Source organism: Enoplosus armatus, chromosome 13 (assembly GCF_043641665.1).
Source record: "Enoplosus armatus isolate fEnoArm2 chromosome 13, fEnoArm2.hap1, whole genome shotgun sequence".
Taxonomy (NCBI): Eukaryota; Metazoa; Chordata; class Actinopteri; order Centrarchiformes; family Enoplosidae; genus Enoplosus; species Enoplosus armatus.
In genome coordinates this window covers 3,432,113-3,457,043 of record NC_092192.1, presented here as the reverse complement: position 1 = coordinate 3,457,043, position 24,931 = coordinate 3,432,113, and the positions used below count along the sequence as shown (strand labels likewise).

The 24,931-nt window shown below is 41.9% G+C and overlaps 2 protein-coding genes across 3 annotated transcripts in view; one reads left to right on the top strand and one right to left on the bottom strand.

Annotated features, from left to right (window-relative positions):
• The first annotated feature begins 298 nt into the window (after positions 1–298).
• On the top strand, positions 299–14,399 carry dtx2 (deltex 2, E3 ubiquitin ligase). Of its 2 annotated transcripts, XM_070917218.1 has the most exons (9): positions 299–836; positions 1,528–2,116; positions 3,954–4,012; positions 6,640–6,873; positions 8,364–8,431; positions 8,663–8,830; positions 9,978–10,139; positions 11,192–11,281; positions 12,867–14,399. In XM_070917218.1, the coding sequence occupies exons 1-9, from the start codon at positions 527–529 to the stop codon at positions 13,125–13,127; spliced, it is 1,941 nt and encodes a 646-aa protein (XP_070773319.1). In that variant the 5' UTR covers positions 299–526; the 3' UTR covers positions 13,128–14,399. The 2 variants fall into 2 exon arrangements, with proteins under 2 accessions (XP_070773319.1, XP_070773320.1); XM_070917219.1 differs by lacking the exon at positions 6,640–6,873.
• Positions 14,400–16,519: 2,120 nt separating this feature from the next.
• Positions 16,520–24,931, bottom strand: part of gtf2ird1 (GTF2I repeat domain containing 1) — a 29,552-nt gene continuing 21,140 nt past the window's right edge. The window contains exons 16-27 of the mRNA XM_070916949.1: positions 24,666–24,746; positions 23,348–23,531; positions 23,117–23,178; positions 22,188–22,259; positions 21,772–22,039; positions 21,097–21,125; positions 20,957–21,004; positions 20,794–20,871; positions 18,963–19,155; positions 18,533–18,570; positions 18,337–18,446; positions 16,520–17,539 (exon numbers count right to left, since the gene is read on the bottom strand). Of these exons, the coding sequence (XP_070773050.1) occupies positions 17,471–17,539; positions 18,337–18,446; positions 18,533–18,570; positions 18,963–19,155; positions 20,794–20,871; positions 20,957–21,004; positions 21,097–21,125; positions 21,772–22,039; positions 22,188–22,259; positions 23,117–23,178; positions 23,348–23,531; positions 24,666–24,746 (1,232 nt within the window). The 3' untranslated portion in view covers positions 16,520–17,470. The remainder of the gene's footprint in view (positions 17,540–18,336; positions 18,447–18,532; positions 18,571–18,962; positions 19,156–20,793; positions 20,872–20,956; positions 21,005–21,096; positions 21,126–21,771; positions 22,040–22,187; positions 22,260–23,116; positions 23,179–23,347; positions 23,532–24,665; positions 24,747–24,931) is intronic.

Sequence of the window (24,931 nt, the reverse complement as noted above, 5' to 3'; positions counted from 1 at the left end):
GAGACTCCCCCCCCCCCCCCCCCCCCAAAATACTCTAGTTTTACATTGTATTTGATGAGTCTTCACTCACTAACACCCACGTATCTGTCTAACGCCCCATAGGAGCGTCCTTTGTTTATCCAGTGCATCGTGGCATTTATACGTTTGACAGCCTTAAAAAGTTCCCATCTGTGGTCGGTTCCCCCAAACGTGCCTTGAATTGCGATATTCCCGGTGGTCCCTGAAGGCAGCCGCAGAGGAGGAGGAAGGAACCCTGGCAACGCTGTCACAAAGCTAACGTTATCCATGTACTGCTAAGCCCTCTGAATGCATCAGCTTTGTCAACATGCACTTCAGTGTTTATCTAGGCGGTCTACCATTTGATCTTTACTTCGTAGCTTCCTCAAAAGCGTGTTAACAAATTTAATATGGATTTTTTTAACGAGCCAAGCTAGCCTAGCTAGCAGACGTTTTCTTCGTCGTAGCCACAATCAGTTGACCAGCTAACCAGAACGAGTTGTTGTTAGCTTGAGCTGGCTTGGTGAATATGGCGATTGTGTCTGGTTCCTGTGCTAGGGTAAACGGGTCTAGGAATGGGCCGTCTGTGTCAGCTACACCTTCTGGATCCGTTGGACAATCTCAGCCCATGATAGCGGTATGGGAATGGCAGGATGACCTGGGGTATTGGCGGCCTTACAGCGGCCAAGTGAGCGCCTACATCGAGCGGTGTCTGGCACCGCGGGGCCAGAGAGGAGGAGGACCCGGCTCAACGAGCATCTGCCTCGGACAATCAGACCCCAGCCTGTCGCCTTATCTCATTGACATACCAAGCCTGAAACAGTTTCGGCAGGACACAGGTGAGCCAATGTCACACGTTTAATACCTCTACCTTAAAGTAGCGTTACATTCGTTATCATTTTTGTAATGTTGTGACTCGAAAGCTTACAGTTACAAGGCCAGGCTAACAAACAACGCTAGCTACTTAGCCTTAGCTTGCAGGGGCGCTGTTGTTTTGATGAGTGTTTACATATCTGCAAGCTGAGATTAGCCAAGTTCCCAGGATGAAGTTATGATATTTAGACGACTCTGTTAACTGCTTTATGTGTCATCTAACGTTAGCTAACATTTCCATATATCCTCTCTATGACACGTCATGTTGTTGACGCTTGTAACATTAACATGTTGTTTTGCTTCTTTGAGCTCAGCCGGTTCGTGATAACTAGTTTGATTTAAGGGCAACAGAGCTTGTAAGTGAACAATGGCGAACAGTTGTTAATAACAGACGTGTCGCAGTGCTATCAAACTATGAAGCAGCCGCATTAGTCAAAGAAGTTCACCCGCTGCCATGAGGGATTAAGCTTATGATTACTACAATACTGACGTCTGAAGTTCCACTTAAGGGTTCTTAACTGTGAGAACTGTACTTTTCTCTGTTATGGCCCCACTTAAGGATTCTGGCTGAAAGTGTGGATTTGTTTGACATATAAAGCTTGCATAGCGTAGCTTTAATTTAGTTTATTCATTGAAAATCATCATTTTTATTTTCAGGAAAGACACGGTCAGTACGGCGGTCCCTGTTTGCCCAGTCCTCAGGCCTCGGCAGTGGTGTTTACTGGGAATGGGCCAACGACGAAGGAGGATGGACTCCATATGAGACTCGCACCTCTATCCTTTTGGAGCACAGCTATCAGGCCCACCAAGGCACGGCAGACTTGGGCCCGCATGGATACAATTACATAGTGGATCTCACATCTCTGGCCCAAGTGAACAAATCCTCGGGCTTCAGACGGCAGGTCAGACGGCAGTGTAACCACCCCTACCCGTTGGCCTCCTCTGGTCCCCCAGCCATCCCCTCGGGCCCTGCCTGCTCCTGCCAGCAGTGTTTGAGCCACAGCAGCACAGGACCCATGCCCAGCCGTTCTCGACATTCCTTTTCATCAGGCAGTCTAAACCGACCCAGCCTCCAAGGGCCAGGAAGGGCTGTAGCAGCTCACCCCACTTCTGTGTACTCGCCGTACCCTAGGAGACCCCTCTCTGTGGGGGGAATGTCCTGGGGCAGCCCCTGGCCTCCACCGGCCTCTGGTAGTCAACTCTCTGCACCGCTTCTGACCAGCTCTACCAGTGCCAACGGGTTAAGGTTGGTATCCGATATGTGTGTTGGATTGTGATTCGGTTTGCCGTTTAATACAGACAGGTTAGAGGAAAACAACAGCAGTGAGGTGGTCCTCTGGCTCAGTTAGCCGTCCTGGGATGCATGTCTCCACCCTTTCCTCCCCCCTTCTCTATCTTTCCTGTCTGTCTCCACTTTGACCTATCCTGTAAAACAGGAATGACAAAAAAATGATCTGTAGCTCCAGCCCTGCAGCGGTATGTTTGTTTTGGCTCAGTTCCTGTGACTCTTGTCTGTGTCATCTCCTTCCTTCTTTTCGGTTCCTAACGGTATAGAAAACTGCTTTCGAAGAGGAATTGCTTACTGAAGTGGTATAATGAATATCCAGTTTCTCTGAGCTCTAATTTTCTTCCACATTAAGTTTCATTCAGTGTATTCCCAGCCACTGGAGAGTAATAATAGGACAGTAATGCTGGATGTTCTCCACCCAGCATACTCTGTGGTCTGTGTCATGAGCTCTTCCTTTTTGCAATGATTACTCTGGAAGGCGTATCTATTAAGAATGGAAAACCACATTTATTATGTTGTCTGATAGAGTTCGATTTGTATATTTAGATTTGCAGCATTTGTATATTTATTTGTTTTGACCCGGTGGCACATCAGTGTATTATATATTTCTGAAGTAATTTCACAGCATATGCAAAATGCTACTACATGCTAGTGCTAATAGACACTCGCAAAAATATACTTTTCGTTCCATACAGGGATTTTTAATTATGCTGCAGGTCATTAATGTGGTTAGTGTTGAAGCCCTTTTATAATATAGTTCATTATAAAATACCAGGCATGCACCTCACAGCTTCCTTTTGACCGTAGGTTAGCTGATGTCAAAAGGGCTTCATAATATCAGTGACACATTTCCTCCTATTGTGTCACCATGTTCTTTTATTTGGCTAAAAACACCCACACGGTGATTTTTTTTATGTTATTTGAATGTTGTTTCACATGTCTGCATTTGTTACTTTGATTACTTTTTGGGATTTGTTGTGCTCTTGTGTTGGTGGTTAAAACATAGGATTCCCTGATGACAAAAGTGAAGATAAACAGGATTAGTGCTGAAAAACTTGGTGGATGAGTTGATTAGCTGATTGACAAAAAAAATCTAAACAATTATTTTGATAATTGACTGAACATTTAGGTAATTTATTAAGAAAAATGCCAAACATTTGCTGGCTATTGGCATCTTCAAAATTGTAAGGATTTGCTTTTACATTATTGTACATTTGATATTCTTCTGTTTTGGACTCTTTGTCAAATGAGACAAGCAATTTGAAGATGTCACGTTGAGCTTTGGGAAATTCCGATGCCCATTTTCACAATTCTTTTTTTGCCGTTTTGTAGATGAACTGTCGATCAAAAAAGAAATGAACATTGTAACAGGTAAAAGAAATAATCGTTAGTTGCAGCCCTAAACTGGATTTGGTTTAGAGCTCCATCATAGTTAAGTACTGACATTTTCTTTGCCTTGAAGGCTGTTTGGCGCTGTAAACAGATTTGTTGTACATGTTCATCAATATATTGGGTGTTGAGTCACGCTCCCTAGTTGCACTATGAACAGTCAATGTTAAGTTGTTGTTAATCAATCTCAGAACCTGCCAGTCATGTATTGGCCACACTGAGACGGTTGTTTTTTTTATTCTCTTTTCTTGATCTGGTGCCGAAGCTATTCCTAATGTCACCATACTTACATGTTCTAATTCTGTAAAGCTGAAATGTTTTAAAGTCTTTGTTTGTGCTGCCTGCTTGGTTCACTGTTGCTGTTTTTACTGACTGAATGTCACTGTCCTTGTTTCATGCCCCGCAGTGTTCCTTCCATCTCTGTGCCGCTGAATGGATCCACCAGTGTGAGCTCTGCCCTGGCAGGTAAACGGGTCACTGACCATCCATCCTGACTGTTACCTCTGTTCAGTCTATTCTGCACCACACGTTGGAGTTGGTTGCAGGTTTCATTCAGTATGATGTTTGTAGCTGATGTGCCTTTTCCTCTGCATTTGTCTTGTGAGTGTCAGTCTGTTTAGGAACAGCATGCCACAAAAAGCTATAAGAAGGGGCTTAAAAATAAAAAAATAAGTTGAGAGGAGTGGGGAAGTGATGTCCCTTTCATTGTTTAAACCGTTAGAGAGAGGCTTCCATTCAACGAGAAACAAAAGTGATATTATCCTGTTTGTTATAACAGAATACATGAAACAGCCTCCGCACAGGCTTGTTTTTAGTGAGAGCCTACACAGGTTTCCTCACGCTGCACAAAACATTCAGTCCTGGGTGCAAAAGCATAATTAAATTCAGCTTTCAGTCTTGGTCCTGTATGCCAGCCATTGTCCCACAGCTCCATATATTTGTATGAAGTAAAGAGATCTCAGTGATGTTACTAAATGTCATATAATGGCATAAATGAGCAGCAGGTTCTTGACACCAACAGCTGCACTCGTCATCATGTCTTATGGAAACTTGAATGTGAGTTTATTGTGTGATAAATGTTTCACAAACATTTCAGGAATACAGAGAGGCTTACCCTTCACACGCCTTGAACTTACTGTTTGACTGAACTCTTACAGAAAATGAGGATGCATCCATAATTGCTGTTGAATGTTAGAAAAATCTAAATTTCTATCCTAAGATACCTGACAAATGCATTAATATGTGTATTTTGCCATTTTTCTCTCATCACATTTTTTTTTGCATGCTTCCTGTGCCTTCATAGATTCAGTCTGTGTTGCCTTTATAAGGCCCTCTTCTAGACTCATGGAGATTCCTGCTCTCCCAGCTCCTCCTCAAAGACATTTAAATTCTTCTCAGTAAGAGCACAAAAAAATCTGCACTCAGTGTCCATAGAAGCTATTTATAATGCATGTCCCGTTCATTGCGCACAGCTCAGTAGTGTCAACATAATGCAAAATCATTTTTGTCATTTCATCATGTTTAAATATCACTCAGGTCTGACAAAAAAAACCCTCCAGTAAGGTAGAGCTATTTGAAGAGCCAACACAGTAATTCCAAGTCTGCATATTTATCAGGTACATCTACATTCCTTTTTGTGAAGCTGAGATCTATGTATCTATATAAATATATATATATGTAATTTAATTTTCACCTTTTACTGACACATGGTCACATATTTGACAGAGTGTAGTGTAATGTTGTTCGTCATATAGCGTGCAGGCAAGTTGTTATTGTCATGAAAAGGCTAAATTGACATGCACAGTGAGCGCTCACTCTGTTTGTTATTTCTTCTGCACACGCCTCAAATTATAACTGAGTTTCTGTGATAAGCTGACTGAATCAATACAATCAGCATGGAAGAAGCTAGAGGAGCAGAACCTCATTAGTTAAAAGCAGCGTACCATGACTTCACTGAATCATGCGGTGTCTTCTCCAAATGTACAGTTTTAATGATCATTAGTCTGTAATGAACGTTTGTGGTAATCAGTGCTATATCTTATATATTCAGTATTAAATGCATACATTAAATGCTGCTGCCTCCATTACTGTTGGAGGTAGAATTTACTAGTGCTCAATATGTATTTGTCATAAACAGGTGTAGACCAATATTATATGTTATAGGCGACTGGATCAGCCTTTTACAGAAAAGTGTGTCTTGCTAGTTTTGCTTCCCATTTTCAAACCGGAAAATATGACAGCTATTCTGGGAACAGTGTCCACTAAAGTCAGCTACTTTAATTCTCACCTTCTCACCAATTTGAGGAGAGAAGGTGAACAGCATCCCCTGGAACGAAGGTGAATGCTGAAACCTGGGGTGGCACAAGTAGAGCAGAGTCATAAAGTCAGCAAACCAGGTCATGAATGTCAGTTAACTTTTGTTTGTTATTTGTGTGTTGTTGGCTAACATTAGCCACCATAAGCTACCAGACAAAGTACGGCTATACAGCAAAACCGCTATGTTAAATTTGTACAACAATGAATGTTCCATTTCTTTGTTTTAGAAGGTGCATCGTGTTACTTTAGATGACCTGGCTAACTCTTAGATCTGCGTCATGTAAACCACTCCTCACAGTTTGCTGATCGATTGGTCTGACTTCCAGCTCCTGGGCACCATCAACTCTCTGTGGATCTTTTCCAGATTCCCAAGATAACTTTTCACTTAGCTAGCTCATGAGATTAATGTTCACTTTACAACAGAAGTCCTGTTTGCGAAAAACAGCTTTACTCATGATCAAAAAGAAGGGACAATGAATGAACGGAGGTCGCATGTTAAACATGATCAGTTTGTTTTTGATGCTGTGTGTGTGTGTGTGTGTGTGTGTGTGTGTGTGTGTGTGTGTGTGTGTGTGTGTGTGTGTGTGTGTGTGTGTGTGTGTGTGTGTGTGTGTGTGTGTGTGTGTGGAAACATCAGTTGCTGCTACATTTGTCATACCTTTGATTTGTTCCTTTTTACTCCTGCATATCTCCACTTGCTCTCAACCCTCACCTGACCCACTCTGCCCCGCCCTGTCCCACTCAACCCCACCCCACCCCACCCTACCCCGCTCCAGGCATGGCCTCCATTTTGATGTCAGCAGTGGGACTCGGCGTGCACTTCACCACTGCCCCCCTCCCTCAGCAGCAACCACAGCAGATACAGCAGCAGCAGCAGCAGCAGCAGCAACCTGCTCCTTTCTCTCTTCCTCCTCCTCTCCTCCCCCCAGCCAGCAGGCCCAGCAAGCCCCACAGCAGCAGCAGCAGCAGCAGCAGTTCAGTTAGGAGAGCAAAGAGGCAGCACAGGAGAGGTAGCTACCACGCCACCGGCCCTTCCTCCACCTCTTTTTCTCCATCGTTCTCTTTTGGTCCAGTTATCATCACCACAGGCTTGAGAAACATTTCATCCTGCATCAGCTCACTTTCATTTGTCTTCATGTCTTCACGCTACTAAAAAAAGGCTGCTGCAACTGCTTTTTGTGCAACTGTCAAATGAGGAGACAAGTCTGGCCAATGTGCTCTAAAATCAGACCACCGCTGATACCTCGCCAGCGTCATTCCAGTTGTTGTCGTCAGTATCGGCTGCTTACCCTCCATGAAGTCCTGCATGTGCTTTGTTATTTTTCAGTTTTTCAAAGATGTAACGTGCAGCACTTTCTAGCTTCTCCCCGACCATCTTAACGGGCAAAGATTCTGGGAGTCTGAAGAATGTCACGCGTCCCAGGAACCACTGCTGCAGGATAGAGCTGCAACAATTAGTCGCTTAATCGATTAGTCGCTTAGTCAAATTGATTGGCAGCTATTTTAATTATCCATTAGTCGTTTAAGTCATTTTTCAAGCAAAGATGCCCAAACGTTGATGGTTCCAACTCTTCAAATGGGAGAATAATGAAAATAATTGTTAGTTGCAGCACTGCTGCAGTATCTCACTGAGCATCCAGCCAGTTTACATCAGCCTTTGGACATATTGTACATCAAATTCATGTCGTATACTAAAGGGGGGGTTTGCTCGTAGAGAAGTTAATACTGTTGGCCAAAGAACACAGTATGTGTTGTTGTACATCTCGGCTGATTTGAATTGTCCTCCATGCTTTTCAAGCTTCATTTTATTTCTGCCTGATTCCTTTTTCTCCCTATCTGCATTTTCATGACCATAAATTACTCTTCCTCCACTCTCTGCCACTGTTAACTTGAATGCACTTGAAATCAACAGGGGACCCGTCAGACATAAAAAGTGTTAATGTCTGGAAATGTTTTCTCATTTCTCAGCTGGGAGAAAATAGCCAACCTCCTAACCTTTCAGAATCTATAATTCAATGGAGCCGTCTTGTGCAATAAACTCGGAGAAAAAAATAAAATTTAGCTTTCAGAATTCTGCTTCCTAAACAGACCTGACGCTCACATGGGTGTGTATGTGAGAGAATATGGCAGTGATATGCAGTAAGTGTCTGTATCCATCTCATGGCTCATTCTGTCATCATGCATTCAGTGTGTCTCTGCGGCTTAATGTGTTTGCATGCTCTGCTGCATCTTCTGCATTTCAGCTTGTTTGATTAGCAGCACTCTTTAATTTGTATGTAGCAAAGGCAGAAAGAGTAGAAATCCATAGCTTATGTGGCTAATGTTTGACTGAAACTCTAAAAATGAGATTGTGAAGGAAATAATTTCACCCCCCCCTCCCCACACACACACACCAGAGTCTCATCTTTTTCTATGGCAGTTTGTTGGACTTGCCGTTTTAGTGTCTGACCTGTTCCTGCTCATTTATCACTTTGTGTTTTCTCTGTTATCCCTCTTTTAGCCTCAGCTCAGAGACCTGAGGAGGTGATTCAGCGCTACATGGAGGTGGTGGCCGGAGTACCGGACGAGGTAAATGTTTCATGGTCAAGGTGTTTTTCCCTGTCAGACGTCACAGACGTGAAATGTTTATTTCTGGTCTTTTGTAGACGCAAATTAGGTTTTCAGGGTCAATCGTGAACTGACAGTGATGCATGTCATGTAAGATACATGGAGAAATTTCATCTCTGCATATAGAATAGATTGTTCATATGGCTGTATGCTGTTGCTGGCCTTTAACTGGGTCCCCTGGGTCCCCCTCAGGACTGCATAATCTGCATGGATCAACTGTCCAATCCATCCGGCTACGAGACATCATCCACAGAGGAGGGAGGCCAGAGCGTCCTGCCAGACACTGTGGGGAAATTCATCAAATGTGGACACACCCTGCACATGCTCTGCATGCTGGCCATGTACAACAACGGAACAAAGGTACACTACTGCTGCAGGCTGCATGCCAACGATTTTGTGTGTTTTATGCTTACAAATGGTTGGCTAAGTTACATTGTGATGTAATGCTGTTTATATGTAGAGATTGATCTGAAAAGTATCACGTAACCATAACATTAGTTCGACAAAAATGAAAAGAAGTTAAAGACGTATTTCCAGTCTGTAACTCCCTGTACAACCACAAGTTGTCCTTTGTACATTTCTGTTTTTATGGATTAAACAATGAGATACATGTTAATTAGTGAACTTTAAAATTGCTGGTAGGCATTTTGATAAAGCCAGGCCTGCCGTTTCCCCTATTTCCAGTCTTTATGCTAAGCTAATCACCTCCTGGCTAAATAATCATCTCAGATATTCATCTATAAAGCTTTCAAACTACCTCACATCTTCTGTCTCATTTAAATCTTGTAACTTGACTACTTAACCTTACATATTCCATGTGTATGCACTAATCTTGGTACAATGCACCTTTTAAATTGAACAAACTGCAGGCTGCCCTCGCTAGATCCCTGGATTTGTTTGTTCCCCTTGACGATTTTAAATCTTTATTATCTGATGATTTTACCAGTTCTTTGTCGACTTACTCGTGTTGTCTTTGTATGCTGGTTGTGTGATTAATGTTTCTTGTTCTCGGCCTCTCTTGAAAAAGAGATCTCAATCTCAACGACACTACCTGATTGAATAAAGTTTAATGTTGAATCTAAACTCTTGGCAAGAAAGCGAATAAACATACTTCCTGAAACGTTGGAATATTCCTTTAAAGAAGTGTTAAAATCACAGTCAGATATCTACAATACCATAGTGTGCTTCTATTTGAAGTGTATGTGATTTGCAGTAATGAGCTAAATGAGCTAAAACCTGTAAAAATCAGTGGCATGGTACTTTTTAAGGCAATATTCTGCCCAGAATATGTATGTTTCTTGCTTTTTGTAGTGTAGGAGTTTATTTAAGTAACATCCCACTGAATACCAATACAAGCATCAATGCAGCACTGGTTGATGAGACCAAAAGATATAGTGACACAAAACCAAAGTCTCATCAGCGGATCGATGAATATTTGATCCGCACTTACTTGGTTTGTATTGATCGCTCCCGTTTAAAAGGCTCTCTGGCTGTGTTTTCTCCTCAGGACGGCAGCCTGCAGTGCCCCTCGTGTAAGACAATCTACGGAGAGAAGACCGGCACGCAGCCCAAAGGCAAGATGGAAATTTACAGCATCGCCCAGTCGCTGCCAGGCCACCCGGACTGTGGCACCATTCAGATCATCTACAGCATACCACCTGGCATACAGGTACGACTGCGCTCTGAGCCACCACTCTGGCAAGTATGTACAGTATGAAACTGAAAATAGATGCGGAGGCAGGGGTCTCCAATACTGGACCAGTTTGTTTTCTACCAGGGCTGCAAAACCAGAGATGAAACTTTTCTTTTGAAAAAGTGGGGGAAATGTTATATTCAAGGACGTGACATTTCCATATTGACATGATCAGATATTCTTTTTGAAAGGAGAGAGCACTGCCTCCTACAGAGTGTTGCATTATGGGTTGTTTGTAGCCTCAATGTTCAGTTCAATCCAGGAAATTCGGCTTGCAGGAATAGCAAAAATAGACACCAAAGCAGACTCACCCGTCGGTAAAACCTCTTAAAAGACAAAATATCAGTCATTAAAAGGACGAGCAAGTTTCTTCAAGTCAGTTTGTCTTTTAGCAGTTTTAGTTAGTCAGCCCTAAAAGTGTTTAGTTAGCCCAGTTTAACAGCCAGTTTGACAGTTGCCAAGAATTACCAGAGTTACTGAGTGTCATGATGAGGAACTCAAAACACAAAAGAGGCTGAAAATCAGCCAAAGGAATCATTCAGACCGGTTCGATGGCAGAAGAGTGTGTGAGCTTGTGAATTTAGTATTTCATGTTTCATTTTTATGAGGACGAGGACTCTCTTCTCCTTGGACTGATAGTATCTCAGGGAAGTTTTCCCAGCAGGACTGGTCTGAAAGTTTAATATCTTCAAAAAGACTTTTTCCCCAAAATAGGTTTTGTAAAAGATAACATTGATGTTCAGGCTCGGCTGTGGAAGAGCATTCTCCTCCGTCCCTTTGTGCGTGCTTCACAGTGACACCCTCCTTTGTTACGGTCTTTTGGGAAAACCCTAATTTCTTTCTGTGTCCTGCTGTAGGCATGAGTGCAGATGAATTACAGCAAAGAGCCGCATGCATCTAAAGTTACAAGAACTTTAATCCGATTTGTATTGAGCCGCTCGTCCACTGTTAATCTCCACAACACAGTTATTTTTTTGTGTGTTCTAACTGATCTTTGGTATTAAACTTTATATGTTTCCATTCATCAGGGCCCGGAGCATCCCAACCCGGGACAGCCGTACAGCTGTAGAGGCTTCCCCCGCTTCTGTTTTCTACCAGACAGCGACAAGGGCAGGAAGGTAAAGAGCCACACATTCCCCACTCAGCATATGTAATTCTGCCTTTTATGAGCAGCAGGCACACACACACACACACACACACACACACACGACATTCAGATCTCACTGCTTCATCAGTGTATGGCACAGCACTGAGAGGTTATCAGCGTCTATACCACAGGTACAAACAATCAGTAGGCTCAGTCACATCATTACCAGAGAGCCAGAGAGGAGCTGTAGAGGCCAACCTGGCACGTCAGGTTCATACGGCTCAATACCATTAACACAAGACTCTGCATAATGCTCCCATCAGGATCGTAGTGTTTGGCTGTGATTAAATTAAGAACATTTTGTGCTCATTATAAAGTTGTGTTGTTTCCATGGTGAATTAGTAGCTCATTTCCTGCTTGCTGGCAACTGCAGCTGCACACTTTAGCTTCTATAAATAATCTCTGATGTAATTCACTAATGGAAAATTGGATTAAATTATTCCAGTTGTAGTTTGTGTCTGCGCTGTGCCTCAGACTCTCTTCCATCGTCCCTGGTGTGATGTTCCCCGCAGAATATGGGAACATTGAGATAATGAAAACATCCCACATCGGACACACAGCCTGTCCCACAGTGCAGTAAACAGCAGGAGCCGCTCACCAGTTAAAATCGCAGCAGTGTTTAGGAAACACCGTTCCCATCAGCGAGGCAGCCTACCTGTCGTGATTAACTCAAGTTACATAATGCCGTTTTAGCTAAATGCTTTGTTTGCGGACTGAGTTAGATCTGTGCCCGTCTCCAGTGGCTCTGAGTGTCAGTGTACCTGCTTCACACTAGTTGAACCCACGTTTCACCAGTAAAGCTGGTTTCATCGGTGCACACAAAGCTTGGAAAGGCTGTTTTCAATCAACTCTTTATCCATTCGGCCGAGTGAACCACCTCATGTTTATTGTAAAATGTATTTAGCTGATGTGAACATGAACACAAGGGCTGCATCTGATGATACTTTCATTATTATTAATGGGAAGATTATTGTCTTGTTTTGACCAACAGTCACAGTCCAAAAATACCCAAAGATATTCAGTTCACAGCAACAAATCCTCACATGTAAGAACCCGGAACCAGGGTTTGTTTAGCATTTTTCCTTGATGAAGATTTGTATTGTGATTTGCGAAAGTTCAGTCTGTATTCTCGGTATATTCAAGTACAGTCATGTACATCTGAGTATATTTGCGGACATGGGTAGTTTCATCCAGTTGAAGCTCTGTGGACGTAAACAAGTTTCAACAACTTGATGTTAAATTGCACATATAGTATATTAGCACTACAGCTAATGCCTATTTTCTTGATAAGTTTAATCACTTTATCAGCAAAATGATATGAAAATGCTCGTCGCTAACACTCTAAGACCCAAATATATTCAGTTTACCGTCACATAAGCCAAAGAAAAGCTGTCAACAAAAAAAAAAAGCTGGAACCAGAGAATGTTTTTTTTTTTCTTGGAAAAAAGGACTTAAATGATAAATCAATTATCAAAATAGTTGCTGGTTATTTTCGGATTCATTGTTTCAGCTCTAAAGTATAAACGCTTTGTGCTCCTCGTCTCTCTGTTGAAAAGGTGCTGGAGCTGCTGAAGGTGGCGTGGATGCGACGCCTCATCTTCACCGTGGGAACGTCCAGCACCACCGGAGAGCCCGACACGGTGGTGTGGAACGGCATCCACCACAAAACGGAGATGATGTCCAACTTGTCGGGCCACGGCTACCCCGACCCCAACTATTTGGACAATGTTCTGTCTGAGCTGGCCTCTCAGGGCGTGACAGAGGACTGCCTCAAACCTCCAGGCGGCGGCGGCGGCGGCAGCAGCAGCAGCAGCTAGGTCACAGCTCCGAGCTTCACGCACCACCTCTCACTGCTGACCACTGAGTTAACCCTTCAAAATCCACCTCTGTGGCCTGGTGGACCTCCTGCAACCTCTGTGTGTTATTAAGTTAATGTCAGCATCTACCCAAACCTCATTGAGTGAGCAGAGGGGGGAGAAGTGAGCTGATAACGGTCCTGAAGCATCTCTGGAAGAATGCAAAGTGGAGTGCTTGCTGAGAGTGGCTCATGCTCCAATACATTCCAGCTCATCACATATTCCAGGAGGCAGAACTCGGAGAAAAATGGGGCTCCTCTTACTCTGAGCCTCCTTTATCTAACCTCCTCAGACTGGAGGTAGTGCTTCTGTTTTGTTTTGTTTTCAAAGAGCCTCATCTGTATCCCCTTGTCCAGTTACCATGAGAATGGCAGCTTACATCCGGGATAGAAATCTCATAAAGCACTTTAGTTCTGGCAGTGCATTTAGCTGACAAGGTGTGTGATTTCCTGGTGAAGGGCAGATAACTTGTTTTCAAATTGGGAAGTTATGCAATCAAAGTGTTTCTGCTGAAAACCTTTGTGTTTAGCACAAAGACACTGAAACTTCTAGTAGCAAAGTGATTATATATTAGCCTATTTGATGAGAAGAGGCAATACTTAACTGATGTAAATAAAAAAACAAACAAACATGAATGAAACAAAAAATATTGTTAAAAAAAAAGAAAAAAAAAAAAGAGGAAGAAACCGGCTGAAATGACAGACGAGAATAGAATTTTATTATTTTTTAACTTTTAACACTACTTCTAATTTGATCATCTGTTATACTTTATTCCCTAACCTAATTTGACAAGCAGATGTCTAATGCACTCACAGTTTGATTTTTCATGTTTTGAACTCTACTTTTTTGTAACGTAATATTTACAGTTTGTGTTGCCATGTATGTGAGAAGGGACAAGGTTACATCGCGCACAGTTTGACGACCTCAATCCTTTTGTCCGGACAGATGGGAAGGACCGCTGAAGATAAAATAAAAAAAAAAAAAAAAAAAAGCTCTGGATAAGAACATTTTACAGTGTGACAATCAAGGTCATCGAACTCGTCTTGATTAAACAAGACACGGGAAGCCGCGGCGAGCATGTTAATGTTCCCGCCGGCTGCAAACCCACCTCCTATATCCACATGCATCATTCTGCGCACTACAGTCGCTGAACTGAGTCTTGACATGTATACAAGCAAAACTTTAAAAAAAAAAAAAAAAACAGTCTGCAATAAAGAAATAAGGCAAAATGAATCCTGACTCGATCTGTGACCTTTTCTTTTTTATTAGCCTTTAATTTACAATGTTTAGAGTTTTCTTTAAGACTCAAAAGGCCTTTCAGTTGATGAAGCTGCTGAATTCATTCCTCATGTGGGGCTTATGATCCTTGAATATTGTAGTATTTAAACCTCAGGGTGCTCCTGGTCCCCCTTAAATGGCCTCTTATTACTTGGCTGGTGTATGACCATTCAGAGTGATCATCAGAGCTAATGGCTCGCAGTTGATGGCTGCCTGTAGCGTTATAGATTAACCATCATCTTGTTGAGAGGGATCTAATCGTGTCCTGACCTCCAGAGAATCTGCAATAACACAGTAGATAAAACAAAAGGAAATGTTTGAGGACGGAAATCTGAGTGTGCTTGCTGAAGCTGAAAGCTGGTCTGTGCTCGTCTGAAGCCTCGATCGTGTTTGTAGCCTAGAGACATACACTGAGCCCCAAACTGATGACAGGTCTAATATCTCAGAAATATAAAAGTAAACTAGAATGGTAGAGCATGGTGTTAAAACTGAGTATACGTATGAGGTATTTGTCATTTGCAAACTGGTCCTGTACCCAGTAAGCGTACAGAATGTACTGTATGATCTATTTGTATACATATCTCAAGTAAACACAACACAATTACAATATATGTACATTATAAGTATATAAATTGTATTTATTGCCCGCTCATATCTTAAATATCTCTCTAGAACATAAATATTGATGACTAAATAAGCAACAATACAAGCACCAACCTGCATTCCTTCTAATGACCAGCAGGGGGTTGCAAAAAGTAGTCCCATTGTGTAGAAGTCTATGAGAAAATTATTTATTACCTCAGTAAACATTTTCCTAACGAGTTTATGGTCTCAGTCGCTCGTTTCAAGTCTTCTTCAACACAGCATGATGTTCATTTAGTAAATTATGGTCCCATTTAGAGTGAAATAGACGATAAAGCTAAACACTCCTAAAACATTTTGATTCAGATCCTGCTCAATCCTGATTGGTTCACAAACATATGTGACATCAACTTTTCCCAACGAAGCACCGCCCACTTCAAACCACTGAAAAATTCAAATACATGAACCTCTTATGTGAAATGACCAAAACTCTTCTAACTTTGGCAGAAAGCTGCACGGTCATGTACGACCCCATCGCTTTTAGTGAGAAGCTGATTGAGAAAACGTGTTTTTTCCTTTAAGGTGTAATGGGTGAACACTATTTTAGTGACCTCTCAGCAGTTCAGCAGTCTGCAGGCTGCGGGGCTTTAACCCTTGAGCTCTGTCTGCTGAGTAAGAAATGTTTCTTTAACCACTCAAACATTTATTTGTAGTAGAAATGTTAAGAGAAGAACATGACCACTTGGCAGGGACTTCCACTTCGTCTCTGTAGTAATGGACTCTTAAGTGCACAGCAGTGCTTTGGGTTCAAGGTACCTGAGCAGGAAGTAAGAGTTCGGGATGACGAGGGTGAAACACAGGATGAAGGCTGAACACCAGACATGAATGTCTGAGAATCAAACGTCTCGGACTTCAGTGAGGTTGATTTGGTCCAGCTGAATGTGGCCAGGTGCACCCCTCCTCTCTGAAACATTAACCCTTCATGAAGGTGGGGGGTATTGCAGGTCTGTATTAAACTACAATAGTTTTAAGGCGTACCTAATAAATTAGAAACTGAGTGTATTTTCAATAATACTTTCCAATAATAAACAAATAATGAATGTTTGCTTGAATTTGGGGAAGTTTACAGTCCACCTCACTACTGAAAATAAGGAAATCCATAAGTCAAGCAGCTGGGTTCACATGGAGCTAACATTAGCTCAATTAGCTAGCTAGCTACAGCTTATAAAGAGAAGAGAATAGAAATATTAGCATTTATTTTCACTGAAGAAATGTGACAAACATCTTTAAAAGTGAAGAACAGTGATTCCCCTAGCAGTGATATATATTTTTTCTGTTCTTTGAGTGTAATTAGCAATCAATTATTAGACGGCGATCTTAAGTTTCTCTTTGTTACAGAGCTTCTTCACATTTGTCCAAAAGACGCAAACTTTGGTCTTTATATCAGACATCGCACAGAACTGCACGTCAAAAAATAAACCAACCCAACAAAATGAAAGTGCAAGGCAACACATTTTATTTTAAAGGCCTAATTGGCGTTAAGGTACAGCATATTAAATATCGTTAGTCCAGAGACAGTCATCGCAGAATAACATACCATTCTTTCCTTTACATGATACATTCAGGCTGACTTTAAATGAGATATTTTACATATTGTTAATATGGTGCTAACATAAAGAGGCTGTTTACTGAAGGTCTTGTGTTTACTGCAGGTACTTCCTGCCGCTGTGTGAGCGGAGGTTCAACCTGTCGGGCAAACTTCGAGTCCATTTGGTCTCCTTTAATTTCTCATGGCTTGCGGTCGCCACAACACCCAATAAAGACACTTCACTGCTGCAGTTTAATTTGATTTCAGCGGTTACCTGGAGTTACTGAGTGACTAGTAGCATCTGTGTTAGTGTTGTGATAGTTCCTCAAGGAGCTGTAGAACAGAATAATGTATTTTACATCCCTGCACATAATGTTATATTTCAATAAATATAATAAATAAAAAGTACAAATATCTGAATATTATGGAACCAGATCGTTATCAAAGACATTATTTTTTGTCAGTAATACATTGCAACCAAATGCTGGATCCGACAACATGACTCAGTGGATGGACACTTCGTAAATGCAAGGGCAAATAACATGACGTCAGTAAAAAACAATATTACTGTCATGATCTGCTTCAGAAGGAAAAGAAGAACTGATAGCTGTCCTGCTGGCACTGTGGGGAGGCAGGAGACAGAAAACAAGCCCTGCAACATTTTGATCCACATACATTCTGTTGTTCCTCAACACAGGACGTCATTCACAGAGTCAAACCTTCAGCTCTCTATATTCAGTCTGGAGAGATTGTTTAGTCTTAGCGCTCTGACAAAGTGTTAGTGTCGCACGAGTCGTGAATATCTCTTTGACAAACTCCTCCTTTTTATCCCTTTGCTGCAGTCCAGGTTTGTCCTTCAGTAATTGACTTTCCCGGGAACCTGCACATTCACTCCGCTGTAGTCCACCATGTACATGGGCCACTGCTGCAGGCGCGCACACACACACACACACACACACACACACACACACACACACACACACAGAAAAGACAATGATAGAGGAAAGTCAGTCATAATGGTGGAGAAAATGCTTTCATTAGTACAAAGAGGTTGTTGACCTTGCCTCAAAACACACTTTTAATATTAGGTTTCTGTAGTAACTAAGACATGAAATGAGATGACAGTCTTAAGTAAGATTATACTCCTGCTTTTATTCTGATCACAGATGTGACATTTCAACTGTTCCACATTTTGACAGAAGCATCCATGTACCGTGAAAGGACGAGTCTGGAGTTACTCTGTAGTTTCCTTTTTATCATCATCACCGCCAACGGGAACGCCGGGGTGACGTAAGATGGCCGGTGGTTGGTATGGCAACGTCACACACAGAATTTTTATGTTTCGCTTTGACGAGTCAAAACCGCGTCGTGTTTCCCTCATCGCACATACGCTCAGTACACTGGACTTCACAACGGTCTTCATTGTTTTTATTTATTACATTTTGGTTTTTCTTACTTGTGTCTCTGCTATTGCACGATCCTGTATGCTGCTGTATTACCGATTATTTTATCTTATCTTAGGATGAACTCATTGTTAGCTTTGGCCTTTTTTTGTTGAGAATAATAATAATATAGAATTTCATTTCAGGACTTATTAATATTATATTATTAAACAGACAAGACCATGTCAGGATACCTGCAGAATGATTAACAGTGTAAAACACCTGTCAGGCATCATATTACATCAACACCCTCTTAAGCCCTCCTGGCTTTCAAACTTACCATCACTGGAATCTGATTGGTTGATATCCCCAGGTCAGAGGAGGCAGGTACTCGGTTGCTCTCCTGGACTCTCTTGCGCTTTCGTCGATTGGTGGAGGCGTTTGTTCCTACTGGAGACACGAGGTAGATGTTTTGGTTTTTTGGCTTCACAACACACAGCTCTACTTGGACTAACACGAGGAGCTTCAACACCTACCTGTGTTACAAGCTTGGCTACAGATTTCTGCAAAAGGTCTGTGAGAGAGACGAGAAGACGAGCAATTTCAGACGACAGAGCAGCAATCAAAATATACCATTTTCTTGTAATAAAAAAAATATTGGGTAATTTGCACTAAAAAGAAAAAAAAAGCAGCATTTTGCATGATATAAGTCTTCGCCTCCATTCTTTCATCATGGCTTAACTGCTTCAGCGTCAAAATATTGTTCACTATTTCACATTATTTAGCATTTATTTGCTGCTGAGGAAGATTTATTCTTTGACATCTCAGAGGCCGGATTTAAATCCACAGCATAAATAAACCGTAATGAGCTTAACTACCAAGAAGCAAAACCCTAAATTCCCACTGAAATACACGGCGTGGTGACAGCTAACAGGCTGCTGAATATTCAGGTGTCTCAGCACTCACTGTAGCTGGCTCTTGATGTTGAATGTTATTTCATCTGCGGCTTGAAGGATTTTCTCCAGGCACACAATGTCGTAGGTGTTGGGGTTTCGGAAGGGGATATCGTCTGGAAGGCCACTAACTTCTACAGACTCTGGACTGCCACGGATTAGCTTGTACGGGACCACGACGGAGCGGTCTAAGCCCAGAGCCTCACCTGAACACACAGCACGACAATGTGATCAAAAAACACACAGCAAGACAGAAATTAAGCTTTTTCATCACCTGCAAGGAGCCGCTAACAGGAGGACAGACGCTGGTTGTTTTTCTGTCAGCTCCACTAAATAAAATGTACTAAATACATGCAAATGTTCATATAAATAAAGTGTGAAGTCATGACTGACTGGTTTGAAATGTGTGCAGCTTTCCTTTTAGCTTCTACTTCTTACTGTAGGAAAGAGCAAGTCGATCTGCCTGAGGATGAATGTATGAAAGTAATTATTCTAATGACAATGTGTGCGGCAAAACTCGGTGTGCAAGGCACTTTTTCCTTTTTTATAGTGTGATACTTCTCTCACATCCAGCCTGGAGTACACTGATGTTCATTTCAGTAATTCAGGGAAGCAAACAGTAAGAAACATGTAAATGACAGCATGAAGGAGGACAAAGGTCCTACCGTTTAGTGCAAAACAAACAGTGACATTCAATCCTGATGTTGAATTACATCTGAAACACATCGGGCCTCATGCAAGGACATTTTCATACTCTTATCCTAAATCTCTCTTGCTTTTTTCTGTGATTCTTAAATGCACAAATTACCAATAAATTGCTTGTCTCCACCTGATGAAGGCCACCGGAGCGCGTTGGTGAAATTTGATCATCAGCGTAATCGACAGACAAGATTCACTGATGAAAAGAGTAACAACCTGCACACGGACTCCAGATCACAACCCATTTATCTAAATGGACAATCTTTGATCCCTGTTGGATCTGCGGGGTGCGATGCTGATTTCCAACAGCCCTGTATGTGCGTGTACAACTACACTCCTTCTAATGAGCAAGATTCATTCACAAAAATGAACACCTTAAGAGTAAAAAGATGGATTTCACACGTTGATCTTCAGGTCCTGCTGTTGGAAATCAGCACACAAAACTATAACAAATGTAGTTATGTCAGTGTGTGTGTGTGTGTGTGTGTGTGTGTGTGTGTGTGTGTGTGTGTGGGGGGGGTGTATTACTACAGCTGTCAACACTGAGATGTACCACGGCAAAAATAAAGAAGGAATGGTTTGGAAGGATGCTACATGCCAGAAAAAGTCCTAAAGAAAAGCAGTCCATGAGTGAAATGTCGACTTGACAGTCACAGAGATGGACGAGAGATCACTCTCCAATTGGACAGAAACCTTCATGAAGACCCCGAGGCGACTGGTGGCGTGTGAGAATTTTCCTACCAACTACTGAAATGTTTAAGCTGTCAAGCCGAGAAAATCTAAAAGAAGATGTTCCTCTCTGTAAGATGTCAATCCATGAAGCACATCACACTGATGTTTTCTTTCTTTTAACTGATCTTGGTGACATATTTAACTTCAGATGAAGGCATTATGACGCTTAAGTCAAACAAATGTTTTCTCTCGGTGGAGAAAGGCAGACCATCTGTCCACGACTCGTTGGACAGGTCTGCACCGCCTGTGAGTTTAGTTTGTACTTTGACAGAGTATTCTACATATGAGAATATTGTCTCACAACTTGTCTTAAGTCACTCCTACGTGTTCTTGCCTGCGGCCCATTGTCCCTCGTCTATAAAAACTCAATGGAAGCTGTTCAAACAAACGCTGAAGTTGAGAATCCAATGTACCGTATTTCTTGTTAAACAGTTCCTTGACTTGCTCTCGAAGGACTACTTTCTCTCCCATGCGGTTAATATCATCATCATCTGTCAGGAGAGGAGACTCAGTTAATGACAACTTTTAAAATAAAGTTTCTGATGAAGCAACAACAGGAACGTGTCTGCTACTCACCACTTATCGACGCGTAGGCCTTCTTTAGTAAAGTGACGCGTCGAGGTGCTGAGAAAAATGATGAATTATATATTACTACTAATATTACATTGCAGTGATATTAGTTGACTTTATGATGAAAAAACAAATTCTGGTCTCACCTGGTTTTGGAATGAGTCCTTGAAAAGGTCTGCGAAGAACAAAGTGATATGATCATGTTAAAGGTTTATTAGAGCTGTCCTTGAGCAGTAATGTGTTCTTTAATGACGTGTTACCCAAGCAATGATATTATCATTAGTTACGGCTTTTATAAAATAGTAGCTGAATATCTAAAGAGACACATTCAGTAATTATCTTTAATCATTTGAAATAGGCCCCCCTGGCTGCTTTCTAACGTCCATCAGCCAGTGTGGCGTTTGGTGCAAAGTTAGAAGATGCGATATGTTTCTGTATATTTAATGCTGATCCAGCTCTAAAATACTACTGCTAAAACATTCAACTGACAGAAAATGTATCAACACCAATTTTAATAATCAAGTCATTTATAAAGTAAAAATACCAGCTTCTCAAAAATGAGTGCTGCTTTTCTCTGTAAATTGATATGGAATACCTTGAGTTTTGTATGAACAATGAATCAAATAATGATTGACAGATTAATGGATGATGAAAGGAATAATTAGCTACAGCCTCCAACTTCCTAAACATGTCTCGTTAAAAGCAGCACACTTCGTGCTCTCGTGTTCACTTGTTGTTGATTGTTGCTGGTCCAGGTGCATCACAGAGTGCATCACATGAGTAACTGGTGTTGAAGCGATCGTGTGACCGAGGATTCCCACCTGGTGATGGTGAAACTGATTTTGTCGGCGACTGCCAGGATCCTCTCCAGGTTCTGGGAGCCGAAGGTGCAGGGCTTCCGGAAGGGGATGCCGGGAGGAAGGCCCTCGATGATGACCGAGTCGGGGTTGTTCTTGATCCTCTTGTAAGGCACTTGGACGGGGTACTTGATGCCCAATGCCTCCCCATACTTCCTGTTGAACAGATCCTGGACCTGCTCTCGAAGCGTGTTGGCCAGGTCGATCCTGGACAGTTTGGACTCCAAGCACTCTGGAGACAGGAGACAGAAGACACTTTGAAATCTAAATGTCCATTCCAACAAGCCTTTTTCACTGTCGATTGATGTTTAAACAACATACAGCATCAAATCTAAGCTTCAAAGTGGTGACTGAAGGTGAAACGTGGAACCTGAACACACCTGAGAATCCAGGTCTCTTGGATATAGCTGCAGTGTCCTCTGTTACTGGTGCTGCGTCCTTGGTGTCCAGCTCTTTGGAAAAACATTTAAAAGGTTAAACTTTTGTTTTTGTTGTTTCTTGAGATTTACTGAACACAGCAAACTTGTTCCAGCAGCTGAGCTTTGTCACAAGTAAACGGTAGCTGCAGGAAATCCCTGCAAAGACTTTCTTTTTTCCTTCAGAAGAGCTATTTTAAAAACAGCACATGAACTGGATGTGACCTCATAATTTCATTCATGCAGAGGACAGTGCAAATAACATCTTAAACCTGCATTATCAGCTCCCAGATGGAAGAATCTTCTGCATGCAGCCTTCCTACTTTCTGCTAAGATACTACTTTATATTCAGAGCTTTAAATGTTACAATATGTGGAAGGGCTGCAGGTTTACATCCTGCCTGTACAGTAGAATGAAGAATGACTTTGCTTGCGTGCAGACAGTTAATCAGTTAATGACCGAGGAGACATAGGGTCTGCGAAGGCAATCAATTCACAGTTTCTTGACTTCTCAGAAGAGTTTTCTTTCTGATTCACAAAAAATATTGGTGCAAACAAACCCTCAAAGAGAGCGAGCAACTGCAAGCAAGCGACCCGCTGAGAGTCACACCCTGAAAGCCCAAAGCATCATGGTAAACTGTGTAATCTCGTATGCAGAAGAGCAACAATTTGCATGATCAAAATGACTAATGTAGGCAAAATAAGGGGACTAGAAACAAAGTGGCCTTATTTCTTTACATCTTTTCGGTAAACATCTCATTTCAGTGCACAGGGTTAGTGAAGAACGTGGCTTCCTGACTTTGTTTGTTTTGGTGCATCTTGCTGAAAAGGGTAAAGGACAATCTGATGTTATTTTTCTGTTATTTACATTTTAAGAATACGAGACGGACGCACCTGGATCACAGACGGGGATCGAAGGCATCTCTTGTTTTACTTGCTCAGTTAGCAGCTCGGGCCTGGAGACAAACACAAAGGGTATTACAATATTTACAAAGCAGTGAATTAATACATTCAAATGTCTAAAGACAGCCTTGTTTAACAGTTTAACATGAAAGTAATGAATGGTAGTGTTGTATCTGAAATGATAGTACACACCACTTCGCATTACTGTGCATGCGCTCTCACCTTTTGATGACAAACTGGATCTGACTGCTAGCAGCAAGGATCTTGCGCAGTTTGGCCGCTCCGAAACAGTTGGGCCTTCGGAGGGAAATCCCCTCTGGCAGCCCGGTGACGTACAGGTCCTCCTGGTACATCTGGAACTTGGAGTAGGGCACCTTGGCTGGTTCAGGAAGGCCCAGAGCTTCAGCTGAGGAAGAGGAGATGGTAGAGCAAAAGAAGTGAGGAACTTTCTTCCCTGAATTTGTGTCCAAATATGATCTATGTCATTTAATAGGCATTAAAAGGATCCTGGTCGATTGCAATTTGGACCTTATTTCAACAGGTCCAGCCATCAATCCTGTCTGTAATAATAACATCGTCTTCATTTAAGTTAATTACTGAGGTCTGAGAATGTGGCAACACCTCTAAAAAGAAAAAAACACGAGCAGTCGGAGGATCAGATGATGACCTGCAGGATGGTCAAAAGACGAAGGGAAAAAGTACAATTATCACAAAACCGTCCATCGTACACGTCCAACACAGTTTACAGACTGACTTCCTGGTTCTATTTGATGTAGTTTCTGCACTTGTGCACATACAGTTTTCCTGCACAATGAGGGATTATTATTAATGAAACCAAATAAAGGTTTAGATAATATGGCGTGTTATCGTCGAACTCCTTGTGTTTCTTTCCCCCGTTGGACTTCTTTATAGCAATGTTGCCGCATTCCCAGATCTTTACTTACTTCAGTGAGTGCAATGTTATCATAACCAACAGAAATGATGGACAAAACTATGAAAATGTGCTGATGATAAACTTGATTTTGTTTATGTAGCTTTGCCCAGTGTTTCTCACAGGTTGATAGTTTGCTAACATAAGTAATGTCTTAACAAACACATTACTTTAAAAAAAAAACACTATTCAGCTGTCACGTCATTTTATCACCAACAGGCTCCACTGCTCACTGTTACAGTGGTCTGATCAGCTGCTTCCTCCACACAGCAACTCGAAACACTTCAGACTGCTCCCATAATCCGAATCTTTGGCACCTCTTTCTTAAACTCCTCTGACATGAAATTGAGATCCATCTTTTTCATCCCCTCCAATTTGCCCACACTGAGCAGCTTAATACTGATGTGTTAAATTATTAAAAGACATTTTAAAGTTACAGTATTAATACTGGAATATACTATAAAAGCTTTACTCTTTACTTGCTGTACATTGGTAAAGGGTGTGTACATGTGGAGGAGATTAAAGTCTTACTGTAAAATGGACGGGCCTGACATAACTTCCTGCCCGCGTATGAATGAGGGTTAAGCTCCGCCTCCACAGGTAGCTTACCATACTTAATGCTGAAGAGGTTCTCCGCTTGTCTCCGAAGCTGAAGAATCATTTCACCAATGTCCTCCACCAAACTCCCAGCTGAAGGAGTCAAACATCAACACGTCAAAAGAGAATTATTACGTGAGGGCATCTCGGTCAGTGGGGGGGTCATCCCACCTTTGAACTTTACTACTTCGCCCCTCAACAAGTTTATTTTGATAAATTCCACCTTCTCCACACCAACCTGTTAACGACAAACTGGCTGTGTGCCGCATTAAGCACTG

Excerpts from the sequence above, each read along its gene's own strand:
- dtx2 (XM_070917218.1), top strand. The coding sequence starts at position 527 with ATGGCGATTGTGTCTGGTTCCTGTGCTAGGGTAAACGGGTCTAGGAAT. Across the intron at positions 837-1,527 it reads ACAGTTTCGGCAGGACACAG|GAAAGACACGGTCAGTACGG; the intron begins GTGAGCCAATGT and ends TTTTATTTTCAG. Across the intron at positions 8,831-9,977 it reads TGTACAACAACGGAACAAAG|GACGGCAGCCTGCAGTGCCC; the intron begins GTACACTACTGC and ends TTTTCTCCTCAG.